Source organism: Prenolepis imparis, unplaced genomic scaffold, assembly GCF_030444845.1.
Source record: "Prenolepis imparis isolate NDT839.2.m4 unplaced genomic scaffold, iyPreImpa1.0 SCAF_9, whole genome shotgun sequence".
NCBI classification, from domain to species: Eukaryota; Metazoa; Arthropoda; class Insecta; order Hymenoptera; family Formicidae; genus Prenolepis; species Prenolepis imparis.
Window position 1 is genome coordinate 6,225,347 of NW_028141167.1, and position 26,722 is coordinate 6,252,068.

At 31.1% G+C, this 26,722-nt stretch overlaps 1 protein-coding gene across 4 annotated transcripts; it reads left to right on the forward strand.

The window, feature by feature from the left end:
* On the forward strand, positions 1-26,218 carry Rtnl1 (reticulon). Of its 4 annotated transcripts, none has more exons than XM_083047152.1 (6): positions 1-1,117; positions 18,122-18,157; positions 24,099-24,306; positions 24,849-25,057; positions 25,167-25,272; positions 25,731-26,218. In XM_083047152.1, the coding sequence occupies exons 1-6, from the start codon at positions 1-3 to the stop codon at positions 25,783-25,785; spliced, it is 1,731 nt and encodes a 576-aa protein (XP_082903278.1). In that variant the 3' UTR covers positions 25,786-26,218. The 4 variants fall into 4 exon arrangements, with proteins under 4 accessions (XP_082903278.1, XP_082903280.1, XP_082903282.1 ...); XM_083047154.1 differs by lacking the exon at positions 1-1,117 and adding an exon at positions 13,350-13,840; XM_083047156.1 differs by lacking the exons at positions 1-1,117; positions 18,122-18,157 and adding an exon at positions 18,495-19,033.
* The last annotated feature ends 504 nt before the right edge of the window (positions 26,219-26,722 follow it).

The window sequence follows — 26,722 nt, forward strand, 5'->3', positions numbered from 1 at the left end:
ATGGACCCGGAACGGATCCAGAACGACGATCTCAAGAGAGATCACGATTCCGTCGACGATTTCGAGCATCTCGGCCACGACGGTTCCCCGGACGATCGTTCGGAGCACTATCAGCAGCAGCCGCTGCGACTGATTGACGCGCCACGTGTCGACGATCTCCTGCACATCGGCGACTCCTTCCAGGGATCGGACTCGGTGCTACCGAGCGCGCTCATCGACGTCGAAACGAAGCCCGTCCCTGCGACGCCGCCGCCTTCCGCGGATTTTGACAAGTTCGAGGCCATGGCGCAGTCGTCGGATCTTTTCCAGCGGCCGCTGGACCCGGTCGATCCCAAATTGGCCAGCATGGCGTTCGTCGAGACCGAAAGGACCTATCCGCCACCCGCGCATCAATTTCGCGACGACGACGACAACAACGACGAGGACAAGGATGAAGATAAGAAGCTGGGTCTCCAGGTACCGTTGTTACCAATCTCGACCGCAACAGCTGACAGCGACGTTCTGTTTTCATCAGCGACGAAAACCGACGAAAGCGAGATCCAGCCCTTCGAAGAGCGCGAGGATATCTTGAATCTGGGCATCGATCAAGGCAAATGGCAGCACCGAGAGGATGAAGTCACCCTCCCGAGCGGTACCAATTTCGACGAGGATCCTGTGCGTCGAGACGTCAGATCGTCCGTGTTGCCAACGGCGGAAAAATCCCCGGTGGTGGACTTTCTCGGGGATGACGACCCGCCGTCGACGAAGGAGGACAAGGCCAGGAACATTATGGACGACGACTCGTGGAACGTGGTGGAGAAGATGGACGTGAAGCGGGAACAGGCGGGAAAGGAGTTCGAGCCACCCACGAAGCCGCTGCCGCCCTTGCCTAAGGAGGCAGAGTTGGAGAATAGTGCCCGCCAGGACAAGTATGAGATGTCGAACGATTTCCTGATCGCGGAGGCTGCCAAGCCGTCACCCCCGCAGCAGCGAAGCACCGATTCGGAGCACGAGAGTGTTAAACGGCGCGAAGTGCCGAGACCTAAGGAAACCGAGTACATCTGTCCCCGTCCGGTTGGCAAGAAGAAGCAGGAGATCGAGATAGCACCGAAGGAGATATTCAGAGACATGGGATTAGGTGAGTGCGATAGAATCTTCCTTTATATTCAAGGATAAATTCTCGTGAATTTGTAGATATAAGGCTCTGACAATGAGATAATCGCTGGCTGAGAGAATCAGTGTACGTTTTATTCACATCTTTTTTCACTTATCTACTTGTACTTTTTTTAGAAGTCTTATACTCTAAAAATTTTAATCGATAAAAATTTAAAAATATAACATTCAAATATGAATTCTGTAATATATTTTACCTATTTGTGCAATTGTGTGTGATTGTACCTAATACAAAAAAATATATACCTAAAATATATTTTATGAAATATATAAATAAAATATATAGATAAAATACATAAATAAAATATATTTAATATTTATTTGATATATAATATTTCGAATTTATGATGCAATTCTCTTCATTAATTATGCAATCTTTGTAATTTTTGTCTGCAAAATATTCTTTATGTTTAATCCATAAATCTTTTTTTTTTCAATCAATTCAAGTAAAGATTTTTAAAAGTATTGAAACCAAAAAGTACCAAATTAGTTTTGATCTTTCAGTAATTAATCTTCTTGATTCTATTGTGCAACACATTTGTTACAAGTAATTTACAATTATAATAGCGTATAAATTATACAATTTATACGCTAGAATAGAAGTGTAAAACAAATTGCTTCTAATAAATTAGAGTTTAATAAATTAATTCTTACAATAATGAAATGTAGGTGTGTATGTATAGAATAAAAGAGAGTGTAGAATAAATAGAATAGATGAGAGAAAATAATAAAAGGAAATAAAGAAAAGAGTAAAACAATTTAACGATCTGAAATTAGAAAATGACAAATTAGAACAACGTATTCCCAGCCAGCAATTATGTTTAAATATTAGTTCAAATATTAGGTGAATATATATTTACATTAAACTTATTTGGGATATTAATGATATGCTAATTTTTATCTGACTTTAATGAATCCTTATGTGTTAAATCTTTCTTAGAGTTATTCGATTCTAAGAAAACTTTGATTAACACGACCTCAAATATTATTGAAAAAATAAGAAAATTTTTCGCGTCGAAGAACAATTTGAAGAATAATATGAGAAATTTAACGAATATCAATAAAAGTGACGACATTATTACAGCAGAAATATCTAAATATACTTCCGCATGATTGCCACGTGCTATTTAATATTCGTGAAACGAAAGAGTTCTCACAAGAAAATGCTAATTAATTTAGTGGCGATGCACAAACTCGACCATGCTTGGAAGCGCTTCCGCTTGGTTACAGCATGCCATTGACGTGATACTTGCTCACCTATCTTTCGTTCTATATGCGCGATTCTTATAAAAATAGCAGTAACCTGCATATATTTTTTCCCTACATAATGCTACGCTCTACTTAACGACTAAGAAATAATGGAATCCGCGAGAAACGCGCAGAAAATTGTTGACAAAGGCAATAACTTCGACTATCAACTATAGTTACGAGGTGATTAATAATACGTAATCGCGTATCTGATCGGTGACGATAAGTCACGACCGATTTATGTGTCATAAGTCGAAGAAAAATTTCATTATTGTTTGTTCATATATTCTTTTTTATAATGACTGCGGCTCGCATTCACATATGATATTAATAAATTAATCTCCCTTTTTTAGATTAAAACGTCAATTTTCTCTCGAAAAATTTTCTATATACGAACAATATAATTTTAGATTATGAGGTCGTGATATTATTGCACAATATTGTCTTGTTAACCGATAATCGTTCTGTATATGGTTTCTGTATGACATCATGGTTAAAATCACCTTCCGCCATGCGTTATATCGATCTGTGGGAGATACCTTTCGGTTCTGCGTGCGTTTATATTGCGTGTCCTATGAAAACTAAAATATACGACGTAAACGCGTCATTTTATTCATAGATATTTTTTTTCGCGGATATATATCTACGAAAATATTTACGGATTTTCATTTCTTATATACGCGATAGAATTTTCTATAGAAAAATTAAAACAGACCTTGGAAAAAGAATTTTCGCGTTTTAATCACTTTTAAAAATTATTTATTTAATAAATATAAAGAAAAAGCATATTTAATATTTGTTACACGATACATCATTTTTTTCAATTGTTATACTTTATTCTAATTTATAATATTTGAGAAGAATTATTTAGAAAATTATTTGCAAAATGTAATGTTTAAGTATATTAAGGGTATCTATATATTGTAGAATATTTTTTGTATATATTTTGCAATCGATCTAAAATCAACTTTTTTTAATGCAATATCAAGATATTTATAGTCTTTGAGTGATTAATGATAGAAAATAATTCATCGTTATTAAACAAGCTAATATATTTGAAAAGATCAATGATAACGCACATAAGATTATATATATATATAATCTTTTTATATTTTAATCAGTTTTAAAAAAGTATAGGTTTTAATTAAATAAATTTTAATTACAGAAGAACTAAAATGTGGAAATATACAAAAAATTGAAATTGCATGGAATAAACCTTAAAAATTTTGCTATAGAAAAATTGTCGTTAAACTAATCGAAGAAACTAGTAATTAAAAGAGGCATCTCGTATTCACATTATTTATACATTTGTGAGATTTTTAATTTTATCAGTGATGAAATTTTATCAGCTATGTCCGGTTTTTTCACTGGCGTACGTATTCGTCATCGACTATTATGTATTAGTGCTATTACGCATACACTTCTATACAAATCTATATTTCATTGGCTCGGTAAATGAGTATTTTTATACATGAATCACGCCATGTGAATGTGTATTCTTCTCTTTTTCTTTTATAGAGAGTGGTAGATCGAATTGCAAAAACATATATCAGACTGTTCCAGAATATAATAACATCAAAATACTTTGTAGAATTATAATACATACATAGGTATTTTTATAATTATTTTTGAAATATATACAGGGAATATAAGTATTTGGAGAAATCTTGATTTTGCACTAAGAAATCTTTAAAATTATTCTTATGTAAATAAGTGCAATCGCTTGTTTGTGAAATAAAACAAATAAAAATAAATAAGATATTTTTTTTTATTATATATATCCGTAAATTTATTTTTATTTTGAGCAATATCTCAATTTTTAAATTCTGATGATGCAAAATGTGAAGATTTCTTTGTATTCCAATCGTATATGAAACTAACAGATCATTTAATGAGAAAACTCATAAATAATTAAGAGAGAAAATGCATAAATAGACACGGAACTCTTTAAAATCGGTCAGCATCTCACCGTAGATGCTCGTAGATATAGCTTTCTCTCTTACATAAACCGTTTAAAAAAATTTTCAATTCTATTTTCTTGTTATTGAGGTTTGTGATAAAATGTATAAATAATTATAAAATTACATAAATTAGTTAGAAAGAATGAAGTTTCTGAAATCTGTATGAGTTTTTCGTCTCGATATACCTATATAATAATATATTTACTCTCATCGCTATTATACTTTAATTAAAATTTTTGCTTTTAAAAAAGGCCATTTTATGTAAAACTATTAAATTATTATTTCTTAAAATTCGACGAAAAATTATAAGGAAACTCTTGTAAAATAAAATAAAACGTTCACTAACTTAGCATCTTAGTTTATCTAAGGCATTTTATATTTCATGCTGGCAAAAACTATTTGTTTAAACATCAGAAATTATATAATTACCAGCTTTACATTAACTTCATCTATTTTGTATTTATTATATAAAAAGATAATTATTGTAGCAGTTTCTTTATTTTATTTTAATTTATTTTTATTTTAGTTCAGTATTAACACAATTCTGGAACAATCTGTATAAACTTTAGTTCTTATAGGAGATTCAAGAAATATATTCTAGAGAATAAAATTTGAAAAAATAATAGAGGAAAAAATTAACAAAGAATCTATAGTGTAAAGATATGATAAAATATCTTATAATTTGTAGATATTTTCTATTTTCTGTATGTTTGTCGCGGATACTATTTCATAAAACTGTTTCAAATATTATAGATTAGAATAAAACAATATAAATCAAACCTTAACTTTACAATCCAAATGAAATAAATATTAAATATGCTCTTTTTATTTAAATAATTTTGGGAAGGGAGTGGCTTGCTTCTACTTATCGCACACGATGAAACGAGAGAATTATCTTACATATTTTCACTCTTCTGTTTACCAGAGTGTTTTATACGTCCTCTACTTTTGACATATACTTTATAATATTATTTTATTATTTTGCTTTGCCACCTCGATCTTTCAATTTAAATTCATTGGATTTTTTTACGGTGATATATCCTAAGAATTTAGTGTATTTTCTTCATTGAGATAAATAATATATAAGATTTACATCAGAATCTTAGATGTCTGTCCTGAGATTCGAAGAAATCTAGGAACTTTTGAAAGTATTCACAGGTTTGTTACATGGAAATGTGATTAGCATTTGGAGAACATTTCTTGTAAACATCAGAGATAATCTTATATATTTTTACTTGGGACAATTTAATTAAAAAAAATTTTTTACTTAGTTTTTCCCCCTGCATAATGTTTATCTTAATAATTGTTTGACATTTATTTCGTATTATATATTTTATATTGTGAGTAGCTTTATTCAAATAATTAACAACACTAATAAACGTTGTGAATGTAAAACTTTGGGCAAATTTATTTGTACATAATAATTTTTATTTTTAAATTGTGAAAATCCGGAATTAAATTAAAATTAATCCTTTGTGCCCCGCGCAGACTTTCGTGCTTTAATAAAAAATTAAAGCACGAAAGTCTGCGTTCTACAATCAATTTTGTATTTTAAAAATCATAAAGCACTTTTGCATAAAAATTGAATTAGAAAAACACTCCTTTGACGATTTTGATTAGACTGACAAAATGTTAGTGACAGAATATTAAGCGAAATTTTCAAATCATTAGTTTTTTCTGCTAATGATAGTGATATATATGATAATAAAGTGATAATAGATATCTTATGATAGTAGATGATTATATGTAATAAGTTATTTGCACAAATAATCTTTAGTTTTTTGTAGGTTAGTGTCTCAGATAATTTTTAATTATATTATAGTAATTGTGTAGTGTAGAAAAAATATATCGATTATCAATCTATAAATACAAAATAAAATAATCTACATTCAGCACACAAATGATTTTTCTTACGTCCAACATATTATTTGCTTAAATGTTTTTAGATTGAAAATTAAATTTTCTGTATATATGTGTGTGTGCTTATGTATTATGATGTATCTGACATAGTGCGCAATTCGAAGTTCTTACCTCCTTAATTCTGTATTTATCTCAACTGCTTAAAACTTGATCGTTTATTGATCTTCAAGTCGATTTATATGTCAAAACCTTTCCCTGACCTTTTTTCTTGAAAATAACAGAACACAAAGATTCGCAAAGCCACGATAAAATGCGTGTCAATATAACCGACGTATTGGATCGTAGTCGAGTAAAGACTGGTTACAGTCTAACCACTTCACTGTACTTGTACCTTGTACCTTGAAAAGCATATTTGTGACTGTTCATAATCAAGTTACGACACGCGTCCTTCTTGATCTTCAACAATTATTATCGCTATCATTCGTATGATTTCCACGAATTGCGTAGGTCAAATTTCATAATTTGTTTTCGATTAACTTTGACCGAAGGAAATTTTTTCGAGATTTCGTAAGATTCGCCCGTAAAATTCTTATATATTTGCAAATTATTGTTACTTATTTAAGATATATACGCAATGTTATACCGGGTGTCCCATTTTAAAGGACCCGGTTCAAATATCTCAGAAACACTGCGTTAAATCAAAAAATATTTCCTACAAAAGTTGTAGGGTTTCGAGGGGGACATAACATAGTAATATTCATATGACCTTGGGCGGCCTTGGTCTCCAAGGTCAAGTGAAGGTGAGAATAAATTTTTTAAATGGAAACCCATATTTTTTATTATAACATCTTTTTCTACTAATTAATTTGAACAACTTTTATCTGAAGCATTTTTTTATTTTCTTCAAAATTCATTCTCACCTTCACTTAAGGTTAACCTTCTAGATCTAGAACTAACCTTGGAGACGCCGCGCAAGAGGTCAAATGAATATTACTATGTTATGTCCCCCTCGAAATCCTACAACTTTTGTAGGAAACATTTTTCGATTTAACGCAGCGTTTCTGACAATGAGATATTTGAGTGGGTCCTTTAAAATGGGACACCTGGTATATAAAAATTTGTGTTGAATTTTTTCTACAAATTCAAATAGTTCTTTCTTTTTAGTTGCGTACATGCGTGCGTGCATTAGTAAGAATTAAAATATTCAAAGTACACCAAAATAACCAAGTACCTAGAATTCACGCATAAAATATCAAATAAATATAATAATTAAATTCTTCTTGCTGTTAAGTTATATAATATATTATTTTATTTTCTATTAATTAATATATAAATAACAGTTTCAAAATCAAATTACAGTTATTCGTACGTTTTGTTTGTTTATGAAATTCGAAGAAAGTTTATTTATATATAATGCGACTGAAAGATCAGAAACAAACAGATATAGTTCGTAAAGAAACGAGAACAATTGATTGGATTTCATTGCGACGTTGCTTTAATCGAGAGTCAAGACCGTACAGGTCATCAAATTGTAAATTCTTTCCGCGTGCGTCAAGAATGTCAGAAAAAGCTGTGAGCTCATAATAAAATCAACTTCTTGATTACATATTTTGATTACATTTTTGGCCTCAAACTGTTTGGTGAAATTTGCGCGTCCGTGACCGTGTGTCACTATTTATTTCTCGATTTTATAATATACATATATATAGCTTTCGATGAATATAGAATACAGATATTCGTTAACGTTCGTAAAGATATTAGTGGAAATTTTTATCCTAGATATATATTATCGCCTAAAATAAATTTTGAGAAGTATTATATCTCTCTGTAATCGCTGTATGTTGTATGATGTCATAACACGCGATAAAAGGTTTTAATTAACGCGATAACATTACTATTTGATATTAATCGTACATGTTAGTGTTTATGTTTCGATAATTTATCTCTAAAGTAAAATATCTAATTTTATAGCAAATAGATAAATAGATAGTGTTTAGAGCATGAGTACATAAGATTATGTACACGCACGTATATGCGATTATTTGCGCATGAGTATTAAAATTTTTGTTTGCAGCTATTATATATTGAATTTTTTTAACATCAGCGAGAGATTTTGTGAATATTTTCCTTGTATTATATATTGAAATAAAATTTTTTATTTTCATTATTTATTCAATAGTATAAATAATAATAGTAGGATATATCGAAAATTTTCTTTTTTATTATTTTACATTAGTTAATGCACGTATTTTATAAAAAAGAAAAAAATAATTTCTATCTATTCTACTGTATCTCTCCAGAGAAAATGGATCGTATGACAGTTTGTTATGATTTATAATTATTTGTATGACAGTTTGTTATGATTTATAATTATTTGTTAATTCTCGAATCTTGAAAAGGGAATCATTATTTCAACAATTTGCATTATGCACAATACATAATGGAATATGAAAAAATTTCTTTATTTTTACGTACAATCCAAGGAAAAGATTCATGAGATTTCTCCTTCGTGATATCATAATTCAAATATGACTGCAGGAAAGAAATAAGAAAACCTTCTTAAGAACGCGATTGAAGTCCAATGATATTCTTATTCGAATAGTTGTTTCTTGTATTTATCTATCGAATCTATCAATCGAAATCGAAAATATGAAAGCATTCGAAACGGTTGTGAGTCGTAGAACGTAGGTATTGATCGCTGCAACTGTTTCTCTGTATTCTGCAGTATCACGTACATGCTTGTAATCTATGTATAACGTCGGTTCTGCATTGCGTCGCATTTAAAGCTTGTCTAAAATGAATTTTATGGATAAAATATTGTAATTTTTCAATTATCTTGGAAAATTGATTGATACGATACTGATATAATAGAGTGTTCAGCATTTGTCGTATATGCGATAAATGATGCAACGAAGAAATAGATCATTTTTCACGCAAAAATAATTGGACAACATAAAATTGGATGACTCAGGCTTTTTATTTTCAACAAACTTGCTAACGTGAATATTTTTGCAAAAACAAATGTTTCTCATTAAATATATAAGATATATTTTACCATTTTCATATTAACACAATTAATATTTTGTTATTTTATTTTTTCTTGATACTTATAATTGTATTAATAGAGTTTAAAAGTAACAGTTTTTTAATATTTATTTTTCGCGATAAAATATAGCAATATATATAGCTAAATACTTTTTATATTTAAAAAATATTATTACATAAATACAATTCAATAATAGTAATAATATTAATAAAATAATAATATATGTATAATAATAATAATATATGTATAATAATAATAATATCAATTTTCTATTATTATAGTGTAACAATTTAAATTGAAAATATTTTATATTTGTTATAAAAGAAAATTATATTTATGTTGTCGTAATTTGAAAGTTTTTAAAAAGTATATAAAAAAAATGTTCTAAGTTCTATTTTATCAATACCTGAAATTATAGTTTACCAATGTTAAATTAACGGGGACGCTAAAAGATGGAGTTAGTAGTCTTTGTATGATTTTTAATTATACATTGTATAAAAATATTATCATTTTTATCAAAATTTGATCAATTTTTTATTTTTAACTTAAACGTATTATTTCAATGATATAATCTTGAAATATGTAACGATGAGTTATGATACAGCATAATTCATTCGAAAAATCCATCTATTTTTTTTGCCTTTTTTGTGACATTTAAAGCACTATATTCTCAAAATCATGCCAAATTTTTCTATTGATTATGTGAAAATTTCATTGCGATTTATCACTAAAAGATAAAGTTAGTAATTTTTTTTGTGATTTTTAAATTAAATATTTTATCTCAAATACAAAAACGAAATAAGGATCTCTCCGAATTTATTTTACAAAATCTTATTAATCGATAATAAGAAATACATTGAAAAAATGCTCTAACATCAGATATTCTAAATTTCGCAAGTCATTGATTACATACTTAACGTGTATATCTAATGTAGAGGTTTTATTTTTATCACTCAGACAAGCAGGTGGGCGTTGTGACTTTGTTGAAATGGCCAAAAATTATTATTCACGTAGATCGCCGCTTTGGCGATGTTTCGAACAACGCAGCGTTATTGCCAGAGATTGCCGAAATTTTGGCATCTTTTGTCGGACGAAAGTGCATTATTATTGAGTAATAGATAGAATACACAGAAATTTAATGTTTTTTTGCTTTTCCGATTTTGTTGTTTTAGCCATTCCGTTAAAGCTCAAATTTAAAATTAGCACAGTTAAACAAAAAAAAATTAAAAAATATTGAAAATATATAAATATATTTCTTTATTATTATTAATATTTTATTATTAATCATTCAAAATTGTTCTGTTTTCGGATTATGCTGCATTTCTAATGCAGAAAAATCATGTTTAAATTATTATGCGAGAGCAATATAATATGCTATAAATGTTATTTTATTGAATGACTCGATAAAGGTATTTTTCTGATTTTGTTATTTCGTATTTCTTTTTATTTCAATTTTAGAAAAACAAGTTTTTTTATTTTTATTATTTCTATATTTTTATTTTTTTCACGTTCTTCAAAGAATTGTAGAAATGTACGATGCACAAACATTATTTTATTGTTTTAATTATTTTAAATAATTTTAAATAATCTTGTATGATTAAAATATTTTTAAAATGTAATATTTTAGATACATAAGATCGTAATAATAATTATTTATTCGATAATTTTAAGTAATAAATCTAAAATTCTTTAGAACAGAAAAAAAATAAAAACTATTGTGGTTTAATCACAATTTTATATTATATCATAATTATAATTTTTATGCTGGGTTAATAATATTGCGACGCGAAAATAAAATTTGCGCAATAGCAGGTTGTATTACAATTGAGAATTTTTAACACGCACGCACGCGCAACAGAGTTATAAATGCAAAGAAGGGGTCCGTTCTAATCTTGCATGGGCGCCTCGTCTGCGGAATTGCGTGTCACCCCTATCTGCCTATACACAACCCTCCGATCATTTATTTATGGCGTCTCGTTTCTTCGAAATTTCCAACTGCATTTGTTCGTCGACGATAACAGGGATAGATATAGATAAATAAATAGAAGGATTTTTAAAACCGTTCTAGAGAACATACTTGAAAATAAAACGTGCAAATTATAAATATATTTAATGCAATGAAATATACTGTTAGTTAACGAGAGCTTTTTTATAAGATATTTATTAAAATATTTAATATGAGAAATGATATGAGAAATAATATACCGATTTCATATTTGCGTTAAAAATATAACGACAATAAATTTTTATGCTCGATCGTATTTTACGTACAACAAAAAAGTTGTATGAAGAATAATACATATTTATTATCGGTTTCGCCGTCTTTGCAGAGTGCGATGATGCGGTCAGACGTTCGATTGCGCAAGACTCGTGCAATGTCCCTCACGTGTCACGTAATCAACATCAGGTGTAACTGTTAATTGATTTTCGATTAACACATTCAATTCGATTAAAGTTGGTCAACGCATATTGCTTAATAAAAAAATTATCTATTTTTTTTATTATTGAATAAGAATTTTTATTTGAAATTCTAAAAATAGGAATCGTAAAAGATTAGTTTATTATTATATAAAATTTATTATATTATAAAAATGTGTTCTCTTGTTTTTTCTTCTTTTGATATAAAACTGTTTAACCAATTCATTATTTATTTTCTTATATAATCATTAATTTATAGAATATTCCATTTTTTATAATTGTGCGTAAGAGTATACTGACTATAATGACTTTATAAGGAAATGCCATTCCTCTTTGTTAGTTGACTTTCAATGATCGAGAGATAGCGTATATTATTGTATACATTAGCCGCTTAGCACTGAAGGTCTATATATTGATAATAAATCATATTTGGAGCTAAATATCTTAATTTGCTCGAAAGGAAGGTTCAATCTGTAACAGTTCTTCTCGTAATATTATAGTATATATAACGTAGACTCTCTCTTTTTCTTCATTAGCGGAGTCTGCAACGCAAAACGTTACGGACAGATACCTCGTATAACCGTTGTTAATGCGCAAACGACCGCTATACAACACTTCCGAGTGCAACGAATACATGACACGCCTGTTCCTCTGCCGATGTGCACATATCCTATAGCAAACATGTATGAACAAATCGGAAGAAGCTTGACGTACTCCGATTTCGCTGCATTTGTCACATATCTATATATGTAATTTCAAATCTGATTATATAATAAAAATTATCATTAAAATGTCTTGTACGAGCATAATAAATAATAATGGTCTCTAGATCGGAGCAATCATTAAATGCAATATCGTTTTTCGAGTTAGAAAATGTATAAAGCCGCTCAAATTAATATTTTTTAAGCAGCAATCATTAAATATACCTTAGTACGCAAAGCTATATTTATATCTATATTTAAAGAAACGACAAATTACTCCAAAATTTCTATAAAAGAAAATCTTTTGTCTATTGTGTATAATCTTTAATTTTTTTATTATAAAATGTCAAAACTCTTTTTCGAGCGAACCTAAACAAAACATTTGTACAAATGATTAAAATAATTTTTCTTTGACGTGTCTGACAGTGTCTGACGTTTTAATGTCTGTACTACTTATAAAGACTTGTATAAGAAGATAAATCATTGAGCGATTGGGGGGACTATTTCATATTAGAAATACTCGAAAATAATTAGCAATCAAGACATTTTGTAATATTATATAACATCGGATATATAGCGTATATGACAAATAAGAGGAAGTAGTAAAAGGTATATATATGTTATATTTAAATGAATCCAAAAGTGTGAAAAAATCTTGCTAAAAAATTCCTTTCTTTTTTAATCGGTATTTTTATCGTAAAAGTTATCGTTCGATTAATTTTCCACAACATTTGAGAAAAAAACCTACAAGATTTTGTCCATAAAAATCTCTCTCTTCAGGTATCATTACAATACGTTCTCCGGGAGAGTCAGTCTCTCGTAGCCGCTACAAAGGCTACCTGCTACCTCATGTAGTCTTCTAGGTACGAGGTTCCGAGCAATATGGCGATGAGCCTAGAGGGTAGGAGGAGGAGAGGGTTCTCGACGGGGAGGTGGCACGAGAGACCTCCAGTGGGTCGATAACAAGCCTCAGTCCTCATCTCGCTGTGTACGAGCTACGCTGTGTTCTCCGCAGATCTCTTTTTCTATCTTGCTCCGAGAGATAGACTGACAGACAGGTGTAAATCAGCATCGAACTCTTCTTCTCGCGCGAATTCACTCTCGTTCTCGAGAAGGCTAAACGGAATCCTTATCGTATACCCTTATCGTGTCGGTTACCACTGTTATCGCCGTCGTCGTCGCTGTCGAAGTGCGTCATTCAGCGTGCGCGCGCGCGTACGCCATTATACTCCCGCGAGCGTTCACCAGCTACGCAGAGGAGAGGACCATTCCGTTCTGACGGCGAACAGTGCGAAGGAAAAAGTGCGCGTCGCGCGAGGACTCCGAAAAAGTGCGTGCAAGGATGGCGGACTCGGACGTGTGCCCTGCCAAGAACGTCGACGAGGGCAACCAGGTCTGCAAGCGACCCGGCGCCGGCGCCAACAACCCGTGCTTCTGGAATATTCTCAACCCCCGTAGGTTTTTTTTCTCTCTCTCGACGCACCCCCTTCGCTTTGACACTTCGCACTTGACGGTTCTCCCCACGATCGAACCCTTTCTATCTCCGCACGCACACTTTGAATGAAACGTGCCCTCTCGTTAGATAGGTTTCTCGATCGTAACGGAGATAATTGGCGCGCGTAAATCAAATACTAATTCTTTATTCTATTCGAACGTTTCGGAGCAAGCGTCTCTATCAATGGTACCGTAGACAGATCGTAGCTGTTTTTTTTTACAGCGCAATATTTTGTTTTTGATACCGAAGACGCCGGACCGAATTGGACTCCGGGCGATCTCAATTAATTTTCGTCGACGCTACCATGTCGGTGACCCAGGCTTCGTTCTGCGCAGATGCCACTTTACTCGGTATCGAAGAATCGCCGATCGAAACTGGGTTATCGATCAGCTACCTGCAAGTAACATTTACGTCAACATCTGTCTCATCCGCGTTTATATTAAACCTCGTCTATGAAGCTCGCTCGTAGTTCTCATCATCGTAGATGGAGTGCTTGTAAAAAAAATGTCAATACTTAGATACGCGATGGTCGTCGTTATTTTGTTCAAAAAGAACTATTCGATTCACTGTGACAAGAAAGGAACAATTAATTTAGTCTATTAATGTTTCTTTTTTCACACGTCGATACGTTTGATGCAATTAAATTGTTGCATTATATACTTTTAACAATGAAATAAATATTATATAGTTTAAAGTGTTTGAAAGGCTTACTTTATTTTTAGATATGACATTACATTATCTGTTCGTTGATAGTATATATTATTGACATTTTAAATGGATATTATATAAGCACTTTGTATAGAAACTTTTTGAAATTTTATTTTATATGATTAGCTGCAAAGAATTGTATATTTTGCTAATTAATACCTCATAAGCTTTTAATAATTTAATAATATTTAATAAGCTTTTTAATAAAATTTTTATAATTTTATAAATGACTAATATGCTAATACTGATAGAGAATCATAATTGACTTTTATAATACATGTTTATTTCGTGAATCGGTGAAATTGTGCTTTCGCAGCACATTGTACTATGTATCATAATTTGTTGCAACCTGGAACAATTATCGCGACCTTGGATTATATAACGCCACGCGATCCAACCGTGACTGACGGTACAACTGACTCTCGAACTTTATCCTGTAGAAATATCGTCTACAATGACTTGTTTTGGAATGGCAAGATAACGATAATTTTATTTGCTACTTTTCAATCTGTTGTGTTATCTTTTTGTAATATTTATATCATCTCTTATTTACAAGGAAAGAAAATATATATTGATCTTTTTTTAAGAAGAAAAAAAAAAAAAAAAGTTTTTGTATAAGAAACTTCGCCTTATTCTCATTATATTCGCAAGTATCATTATTTACAAATATTTTATTAAGGTAATATTTATATAAAATTAAATTTATTAATTTTATTTAATTAATTGTGTATATCTTGATTTTTAAAAATTTGAAAAATGAAATGGATGAAAAGAGTATTTTGTGGAAAGTATGTCACGCTCTTTGCTAAAATATTTAATACAACGCACCATACAATTTATTGTTAAATGCATCAATGTTGCATCGCGATATCTCTAGAACCAGTAGAAGAGGAAGGCAACTTTTACAAATGCTTATTGCCATGCACGTAAAAAAATTTGAGTAATCGTAATCATAAGGCCATAAGCAAATCGTCCAATGACAATCAAGCATTTTTACTACGTTATGATAATTCCTCTCCATGATTGGACGATTTGTTTATGGCCTTACGATTACGACTAAAATGTTTTTACATGCAATGGCCTTTATTATTCACGGCAATAAACGTTTAAAAGTTGCCTTCTGCTTCTACTGGTTCTAGATATATCGCGATGCAACATTAATGCATTTAACAATAAATTGTATGGTTGCATTATATACTTCAACAAAGAGCGTGACATACTTTCCACAAAATACTTTTTGCATCCATTTCTTATTTTTCAAATTTTTAAAAATCAAGATATACACAATTAATTAAATAAAATTAATAAACTTGATTTTATATAAATATTACTTTAATAAAATATTAAGGAAATGTAGATAATGATACTTGCGAATATAATGAGAATAAAGCGAAATTTCTTATACAAAAAACATTAATTTTTTTCTTTTAAACTAAAATTTTTTACGTGCAATGGCCTTAAGTTTTTAAATTTGTACCGTGATAACTTGCAGCACGGTCGATTCATCGATTGCGAGGAAGCGATTTGTTCGACCAAAGTCAAAAGCATAGAGTCGGAATATATCAAATTCCAAGGCGACAGGAGTCATATTGCGCAGTATATACAATACGATCGATTGCCTTAGTTGACTCTCCGCAATTTGCGCGCGTATCTGTAAGTTACTGCCGCTTGATTATTTCTCCCGCAGTACATAATATCGAAATGTGCAACGTTGATGCAAACTGTATTGACATTTTTGACGGTATCAGGTAGATATTTCATGTCACGATGTCATACGTTTCTGCTCACTTATCGCACTAATGCTTTGGATAATACGGATGATAGGGTACCCTCTACCTTCCCCTTAATCTGTTGATTGAAGTCTATCTGGACCATAAACTTGTGCTGACTAGGGTGGCAAATTCTCTTTCACTCATTATATTTCGTTCCACAGAATCTCTCTGCGATAAGATATATTTCACGATTATTACTTTTAATATATGATATATATATAGCAGCGTATTTCTCAAATATTTATTTCTTACTATAAAATATTTTAAAGTTACAATTATTTTAATCACAAATAATAAATAAGGAAAAAAAGTTGGGCGTGTTTAAAAAGCGGATATTTAAAATCGTGTATTCTGAGAGTTGCATGAGATTATTTTAACAAGGAGAAAGATACATACATGAATAATAAGAGGCTTATATACATTTGTGTGCACTTGAGCACAGGGCGTGATGCTGTGTTAAAAATTTTTCAGTTAAATGAAAGTATATTGACTTCTCTCTTTGACTGCTTTCTGTCTCGTGTACTTGTCTATTTGTTCCTTTATGATGTCGAATGAGAAGAATGGTTTTTTACATAAAACGGCTCGTTAAATGAGGAGTTCGTATGTTTAATATTAATGTATCTCTAGACTTTCTTTTAAATAATGTCACAAATTTGCGATAAATAATGATGCGGTGAAAAATAAATAATTGAACAGAATATTAAGAGATATTCTGTACGTATATAATTTAATGACTATATGACATTTAACTTTAAAATGTTTAAAGAGTGCAATATTTGATAAATGAGCAGTATTTATTCTTTTCGAGTCACTGCAATTCCGATAGCCTTTAGAACGACGCAACTAATTATCGATTTATTATATGGTTATTAATAGAAGCTCAATCTGAAAAATAAACTCAAAAAGAAATGTACATCGTGTGGGACAGCTACGATATCTTATACGATTTCTCAATTTCGTTTAATCTTTTATTTTGTAATGTACAGTTTTATTTCTTATACATGTCTCTCGCGATAAACGATTTCTCTTTCGCAGTGAAATAGGAAAATTATTTCACTGAACGATAATTAGCACGATCCTCGGACGTATTTGCGGAGAAAGATATGATTTTCTTTGCATCCGTAGTATGCTTAATATCTCTATCATTAATTTTCCACATCCTTTCTTTTTTATTTAAAATCGTTCCAAGAACGTTGACAGAATTGATTTATAAGATAGATTAGATAGATTGAAAAATCAACCCTATCAAAATTAGAAGCAATTTTCGGTTTTAGGAAATAAAAAATAATGTACAAGACAATATCAGTGAATTGAGAATGCCTATCAAGGAATTCGAAGAAGTCTAGAATTTAGAAAATTTTTTATAAACGTCAAAATGTGAAAAATTATTAGATAATTGTTTTTAAATATTTTTCATTCGACTCACAATTAGTGAAATGTTTTTTTTTTCTATTTTGCAAATTCTGAATCCTTTTTTTATCATTCTATATAATATTAATTGAGATTTTTAGGTGTAAAATTCACTTAACCAAATTTTAGATTTGGATAATTTTACTTATTATCATAGAGTAAAAGAATATATCAAAGAGTAAAAGAATATATCGATTTACAAATAAATTAAAATACATAAAAAAATATGTAAAGAATTGTTAATTTTGCACCTCCAAATGTCTCAGTTGTTGATCAGCTTAATTTATAAGAATTCACTCTGTATTATAAAAAAATAATACTAATACGTATTATAATTTTATTATTTTCAGATGCATGGTTTAACCCTGAAAGACTGAATCCGAAAGGTAAGAAAGCAGAGGAAGAAAATATTGTTTCTTTTGTACTTGTTTGTACTGTAGTAATATATATCGATCGTTTTAATGAGAAATGTTTTGCAATCATATATGTTATATATAATTTATCAAATATATTTATCAAATATAAAACATTTTCACGGCCTTACCATATTTCTCGATTCGTGGCACAAACAATATTATTAAAGTAAAATCTATTTTTTGAGTTTCTTCATGTATAATGGACAATTCCAACATTCCAATCAAATCAAGATAACTCGATTCTATGAAGTTCCGGAAAAAAAAAATTATTATTAAAAATATTACAACGAATTTCAGAGATAGAGCGAATATATCAAGTGGAAAGAAAAAATAGTCAAATTAGCTTAGCTAATTTTTGTTTTTATACGATCGTGGCATAAGCGATTCTCCCTTAGCCGAGCGTAGCGCTTGTCACGATAAAAGGTCACTGATAAATAAAGGGTCAAGCGTTCTCCGAAGGAATGCGCGATTTAGGGTACAATAATAATTGGTCCGGCACAAAACATGACAATTTCGCATCGGCGGTACTTCTGCCCGTCCGTTGTCCGCCATTCTCGGACGTTACTAAATATAACGTCCAGCCAGCCTCTCGCGTTGGTCCAGTGCCAGTTTTCCGAAGATCCTCGTCTCAGGGTTTTCGAGCCGACAGCAGTTCCCTTGATGCAAAGTCGTCGGAACCGAAAGTCGTCGGTTCTCGGTTCTTTCCTTATCGGTTTCCTGGAGTGATCGCACTCTTGTCCAGTCGAATCGCGATCGGATTCGATAGTCGCATCTTTTCGTCGGAATAAAAGCCGATAGAGTGCAGCCGGATGTTCGTAGGGAAAATGGCCATTACGAAGGAGGAATGTGAGTAACGATGATTCGCGAGAGCGATGATAATTTAGCACATGCGTGTCGCGCTGGTATACTCGCTGAGATCGAGGTTACGTGCGTAAGCAAAAAGAGAACCCGGGCTCGATAGTAATAAATATGAAGATGAAATGTATAAGCAAGAAAGAATAAAATACAGCATCATCGAGACGTAAAAAATTTCAGACATAATAAATTGCAAGAAACGATTAATTAAAAAAATATAGACGCAGTTAAAACAGATGAGTGATACTGTGCTTAAATGCAAATTGTGTGTCACTAAGAGGCATTAGATTATTTTATTTATCATTCACTCTTTACATTCTTATATTCTCCTTATTTCCTATTTTATTGTCGCAGAATCGATCGAAAATGTGTTCTGTTCCGTAAAATGCCGGATAAATAGTTTGGGAATCCCTGTGCTTTAAAGACAATTTGTTACGTATACTTTTTGTCTAATTCTGTCGGTGGCTTCGATGAGATACTTTGACAAGAATCCGGCAATTGGCATAAAGAAACAATTATCTGGCATTGCAAGTTTAGGATTAATAGGCTAGATCAGTGTTACGACCCTGAGAAGAATCCAATTATAGATAGCTCAGAAATCGCCGGTAAAATACTTGGTTGATATTTCACTTGTGACATCGTGATGTTCTAAAAGAGAATGCGACGAGCTTATTCTCTTCAGCTTTCCTCGCATATATAATCGTTTAGAAAAACTGACTTTTTAACGTGAAAGCACGTTAAAAAAGAAAGGGATAAATAAAAGGTAACAAATCTTGCCGATATGCTACTTGCGACAAGATTCGCGAACATTTATCTCAAGTGGACTGGTTTTTTTACGTGTCGTATTTTCTATTCGATATTTTACGAGTATATTTTTGCAGCGCGGTATCGAGCGACAGTGGTTTTACTTTATTATTCACGCATAAACTAATGACTAAGTCCAGAGACTATAATAGATATTACATATAACTATTTTATATCTGTCTTCTTTGCATTTTTTTCCTTTGCATTATTCATCATTTGAATCTTAAGTATGCGTTAATATAAGCGTGTAAGTAAATTGGATGGACTTCAACGAATAAGTATTACGTCACCAAAATATTACTCAGAGACATATACCTTAATTATATTTATTTTTAGATAAAATTATTAATAGGATAAAATAGAAAGTAGTTTTTCGAAAAGTCACGTATGCGCACACTCAAATCTCTTTGATTATTTTAAAATTTTGAATAAAGTAAATTAAAGAAAAATAAATCAGATTTAAAAAAAACACAATTTAAAATTAATTTATTACAGAAATGTCATGCACGCGTAAATAAAAGAATAATATATTATTAATATACATATAATGTGTGTGTGGAAGAGAATGGAAATGCTACACAAAAATAATTTTTGTTTTATAGAAAATAATTTTATAGAGTATAATAATATTTTTCGCTCCCCCCCCCCCCCCTCTTCTGTCATTACAATTCTATATGGCTGCAGTAAAACCATACAATTAATAGCTTGTTAAGTTTATTTCAAATCAATTTAAATTTCAATGATAATTCAATGATGATGTTTATATTTATACTTGTTATCTAAATTAATACTTGGAAATTAGAATTCTTTAAGTAATCGATTGTGGATTTGATTTAATTTATGAGACATTAACAGCCGATGACGTAGCCCTTAAAATGGCAGCTTAGCCCCGTCTTTTTCTTTCCGTTGGACGCACAGTATAGATAAACCCGAGGGGGAAACCACTCGCACGTACAAATCGATAAAGCGGTGCCATATATGACGTCGCGTCGGCTGGTAATGCATAATTTTGCACCATAAGCGAGTACGACGGTCACGAGAATACAGAGCGAATGCGTTTTATTTCTTATCACGGTCGTCCATAGTTATACATAACTATGCTCTAGCTATAAAAATCGTTAAGCTATTGCTGCCTTCTAATCGAGGTTATAAGAAATTATAGAGATTGCAACTGATAAAGTTTCGATAAGTTAGACTTCCGGTGCTGCATATACGAAGTACTATATGTCACGGTTTCGCGAGTAAGCGTATGAATCAATTTGATATCAAAATTTAACTGAACAAAATTATATCGATATAATCGTTGGTTTATAATAATCAAGGTAAGTGTCGCGGATCTCGAAAATTGCGAAGACAATCTTGTAAGAGAGTCACTTGGGGTCCGCTCTCTGAAGGTCCGCAGTGCGACAGTGTTATCATTCTGTTACTTCCGCGCTCTGATTCGATTATGGTGCAATCAATTGTTCCTGGTGGCTTCCTCGCTCCTTTTTTTCGCGTGACAAATAATCTAGCTTTTCTTTATGCAGTGATGCATAAAGGACGTTTCATGAGGATTACTATAATTTTTAGAAACTACTTAAAAAAGTAAAAATAAAAATTTGTAGAATTTTTGTAAAATTGTATTGTAAATATGTGTGAAAAAAATACTTAAGACATATATAAATATATTTTTTAATATAATATATATAATAAAAATATAACACGAGAAAAATGCGTATTAATACTTGCATGACTTATTATGAATAAATAAAAAATAAGACAAAACATATATGAATAACACGCCATTCTATGTGTATGTAGCTAGATATCTTCTATATTATTAAAAAATATATCGAACAATTGTGGCTACTTGTATCTATTCTCCTCGGGACATTTCATGCTACATATAAAATCATAAATTATAATATTTAATTGTGTGTGTTATTCTTGATAACACAAGGACTAGTGGTGACTGTTCCGTGTCACAATACAATACAAAATTTTTCAAATCTAAGTAAAATATTTTGTTTGACTGTCTATAGATATATAGATATAAAATGTTTAATTCTATCTCTAATTTCGGATAAGCTTCGTGCAAAAGAATTTCTAGTTACGTTACTGCTCCATTTTTCCCCTTCTATCTATTTTTCTCCCCTTCTGCTTCTCTTCCCCTTCTTTTCTGAGGCTATCAATGAGCCTTTTCTCTCGCACGTAGCCAAATCCTGAATCGTTGCTGGAACAGTTGTGCATGTGACAACCGTCGTGCGAATATTTTCGGGAGGTCTTTTTAATAAGAGAGGTTCTTTGTGATAAATTATAAAAATGGTACGAAGGAACATTCAGAAAAGGGATCTGGGGGAAGTTCTTCCAGAGCGTGGTCCCGGTAAGTTCCGCGTCCCTACATTCACTCACAACTCGGCGAGAACTGGTTTGGTATGTTGACGATCGCGTCGGCCTGAGAACATATGGTTGGGAATACAACACGTGGTCCTATTTCTTTACAATGTGCCACGATCATTTAATAAAAACTTCGCTTTATATAGCTGGGATATTTAACGTTATCACGAGAAATTGAGAATCTCAGCAATTGTTTATAATTAAATTTAAAAAAATAGATAATATCGCGAAACAATAGTTTCATTAAAATTTAATAAGTTTTATTAATAAGAAAGATTTTCGCTCCAACAAATTCTATATGAAGTTTGTGTGATGTTTAATCTTTTATAGTATTTATTCATAGTATTATTATATAACAATTAATCATTTAAACATAGAAAATATTCGTATATATGTATATAGTATATAATTATGAACAAATAAAAAATTTATTGATATGTTTTAAATAATTCTATATTTAATAGATTTTCTATTTAATCTTTCAAATAATTTTCAAAGTATGCGTTGTACAAAAAATATTTTATAATTCCAAGAAAATTATATAGTACTGTAATTATTTTTCTGGTATATTTTAAAAGAAGATTTTAAAGTTATCTTGATTTGAAAATTATCTTTCTTAAATAAAACTGTATATGATTATTTTATATGTTGATGATATATAACATTTTTGTCTTTTTTTTTTGTTAATAGCGTTTGTAATAATTAAAAGTATCACATATATACACATCCATTATAATATTAAGAATTAGATGTTAAATCAAACGTAAAAATTAATCATTTTCACTATTCAAAATATGAATGTTTCTTATCAAAAGTTACCTTGTTCATAATTAGATGTACAGTATTTGATGCTTCAGTTAGACTGGAAAGCAAATATTACAACATACTGCATACTGCATACTTTTTAAGACATTTGCATATCAATTATATTTTTGCACAACGTATCTTTTTGATTACGTATATCACGATCGGAATTTTATATTGGGAAGATTTTGCGAGAAAAATACAAATTATTTGATAGCGTTAGAAAATCGAATGATATTGCGAAATTCATTAACATGTAAGAGACTCATAAGTTTGTTGGATACCTTGAATAAAAATTGATGATGAATAAGAAATTAATTATTAATTAATAATCAATATTTAGTTAGAGATAAATTAGCCGTACTTTTATAAAAACTTTTTATAATAATAAAGTAAATGTGATATCATAGCTGTGTTCAGCATTGTGATTTATTGTGAAGTTTTAATTATTTGTTACATTATATTTGTGCGAAGTATGATTTACTTCTAAAAAGAGATATGTATATAACATTAAATATTATGTCTTGGAAATTGAAATATTATTTGATATACATATTAACAGATGTACAAAACATTCGAAGGCACACAAAGTGGATAATTTGAAGAATTAATGATCAATCAACTCATTTGTGAAAGATCTTATATGTGCACATAATTATTTAAAAATAAAAATTGTTAAATTATTAATATTTTTTAAAGAATAAAAGAATGTGGATCTGTATTCGAAATTAAGACCTCGCATCATACCTCTATTGAAAATTTATTTAAAATTACTTGAAGAAATCAATAACACAATTAACTATATAAATATGTTACATATGGAGTTGACTAGTATTAAATTAAACAGAAAAATAATCTAAATCTGAATCATGTGAAAGAGATAGATAATCTAAGTGATAATTTGAAGTCAATTCAATCTTGTGTTACATAATGCATTATTAATTTGTCAACAAAAAAAAAATTAAAATTGAAAATGAAGCCATGCATCATTATAGAGGACGATTAAATATATGTATTAGCGAATTAAAGTTTTCTCTTTTTTCTTAACTAAAGTATTTGTTTCTGTTTACAGTGGCGGCTCTGATATATTGGCGCGATCCCAAAAAATCAGGGATTGTATTCGGCACGATACTAGGCGTGCTCCTATCATTGGCCTATTTCAGTCTGATTAGTGTGCTCGCTTATCTGTCGCTTCTCGTCCTTAGCGGAACCGTTCTTTTCCGTATTTACAAAACCGTTCTTCAGGCAGTCCAGAAGACTTCGGATGGTCATCCATTTAAGTAAGTTTAAACAATTTTGCGAAACGCTATATTAATCAATCTATTGCAGATTCGAGCGAGAAAAAGTATCGACGCGTGAATCATCAGATCGGGAATTAAATCTGATTACTCGGATTATTACTGCTCTTGCCACCAAATTACTTCAGGATTGCATTTGAGATGTTTCTCTGCTATAGCTTATTATCTCAAACCAAAAGATATATATTTTTTTTTGTTAAAAGAGAATTTGTGTGACAAATTTGTGATATATCTTTAATATGATATAAATAACTTTTTAAAGATCTTTGTTAAAATAATAAAATGTTGAAATATAACAATATTATGGATTTAGAAAAATTGTATTGAACATTATTAAAAAAGAATATATATGTATATATGAATTACAGATTTAATAACGCGTTTAGTAATAAAGTAAATGTAGATGAAATAATAATGTTAATTGAAATTAAGTTCAAAATTAGAGAACTGAATGAAACATTTAGTTTTGTTTTATGATAATTTCAAATTTTGCTTTTAATAAAAAACTATGATTTGGGTCGCAGGGATATCCTTGATCTAGATCTGGCATTACCTGCTGAGAAAGTGCATGGAGTCGCGGATGTTGCAGTCGCACATGCCAACGCTGCCGTTAGTGAATTGCGCAGACTGTTCCTTGTCGAAGACTTTGTCGATTCTCTCAAGTTTGGCGTCTTGCTATGGTGTCTCACCTACGTTGGTTCTTGGTTCAATGGCATGACTCTCATCATAATCGGTATTTTCTTTCGTGTTCCATCTTTCTACGAACATCGTTCGAACGCCCTTCGAACGCCCTTCGAACGCGGAATGGTCAAATTCAACGCATTTGTTTTTATTCGTTTCAGGCGTGGTCGCTCTTTTCACGCTGCCTAAAGTTTACGAAACGAATCAGGAGCAGATCGATCAGAATCTGGCTCTAGTCCAGGCCAAGATCAACGAAATCACCGCTAAGTGAGTTGAAAGTTTCCTTGATTTTGTGAGAAACAAAAAAGTAATGCAATAAGATTTTTTTCTTATTCTTTATGACCTTTATATGTAATACACAGAAGTTGCACGTATGTGTTACGTTGCTACATAAGTTTTTAATTATATTTCAATCTAATCAATATAATCTCCTTCTAATTCTATGTTAAAGAGATGCAAGAGAACCTGTACGTTTTTGTATCAGACAGAAATTGTGTCTGTGTAAGACCGGCATTATTTCACTGATTTCAGATAACAATTGAAATTAATTCTTACGTTTTATTGTAAAATATTTATAATATTTATTACATGAATATTAAAAAATATTATTTTTGTCTAACAAAATCGTTGAATTGCGAGAAATTGGATTTTTTTACATGTTTCTCGTATTTTTCGTGATAATGACTTTAAGGGAAAAAAAAAAGTCGATTACTCGTTTGTTTCAGAGTAAAGGCGGCTATCCCTCTCGGTAAGAAGGCCGAGCCGACGAAGGAAGAATAAGGAAGAGTCGTGTGATGATAGTCCAGCGGACAGTCGGGACAACAGAGATAGAAAGGATTAAATTAGAAACGAACGAAAGAAACGTAAAAAAAAAGAGTGAGAGAGCGCGTGCGAGCAGGACAATTTGCGACTGAAAGAAGTCTCACACATCATGTAATGGGCCCAGTAGTCTCGCTGGTGAGGGGATAATTAATTAACACGTGCGACGATTATCGTCGCGAGCTTCGCCGTCGTATAATTTCGGAGAAAATAAAATATAATTATACTTTTCCAAGGCACAACACGATCGGCAAAGCCAAGTGGTCGCGCGCGCGCACTGACATTCTGATCACGAGAGCAATCCTTATCGAGGAACTAAACACCGCGAAAGAAAGAGTGAATGTATGTATACATGTGCGTGTGCGTGTGTATGTATGAGTGAGAGAGAGAGAGAGAGAAAAAGAAATAAGTAACACTTAGTAATTAATTAATCGTTCATTCTTGCGATAAAAGATAATGGCATATTTTTAGCTAATTGTAACAGTGCAATGTACGTAGGGCTGTGTTTTGGATCAGCCCTTCTCCTCTCCCTTCCCTTCTTTTTCGTCGTATATTCTTCGTCAAATATGTTTTAACGATTATATCATAAACTTCGTGTTTTTACCTATCTAATGATGTCCTTTTGTTTCTCTTCGCAAAAATGAGAAGAGTGAAAAAATACGAGCGAGAGAACGAATGCGTTTATGAATGCGTAAGAGAGACTGAGTAGTAAAGCTCCACGTGATTTATCATAGTCCCGTTTTCGGAGCATCGTATTCGATTAGCTTGGATCATTGTTCGCGAACCGGATGTCACGGAAGTAATCATTTGAATGCGTGACACGATAAAATATATAATGAGAAACCCTGGGGTGGATCCGAAGGATCGTGATACTTTAAAGAAATACTTTAACAGACAG

Bases quoted from the DNA above. Each gene is read 5' to 3' on its own strand.
- Rtnl1 (XM_083047152.1), top strand. From the start codon at position 1: ATGGACCCGGAACGGATCCAGAACGACGATCTCAAGAGAGATCACGAT. The intron at 1,118-18,121 runs GTGAGTGCGATA...TATTATTTTCAG, and splicing joins ATTCAGAGACATGGGATTAG to ATGCATGGTTTAACCCTGAA. The intron at 18,158-24,098 runs GTAAGAAAGCAG...TTCTGTTTACAG, and splicing joins TGAAAGACTGAATCCGAAAG to TGGCGGCTCTGATATATTGG.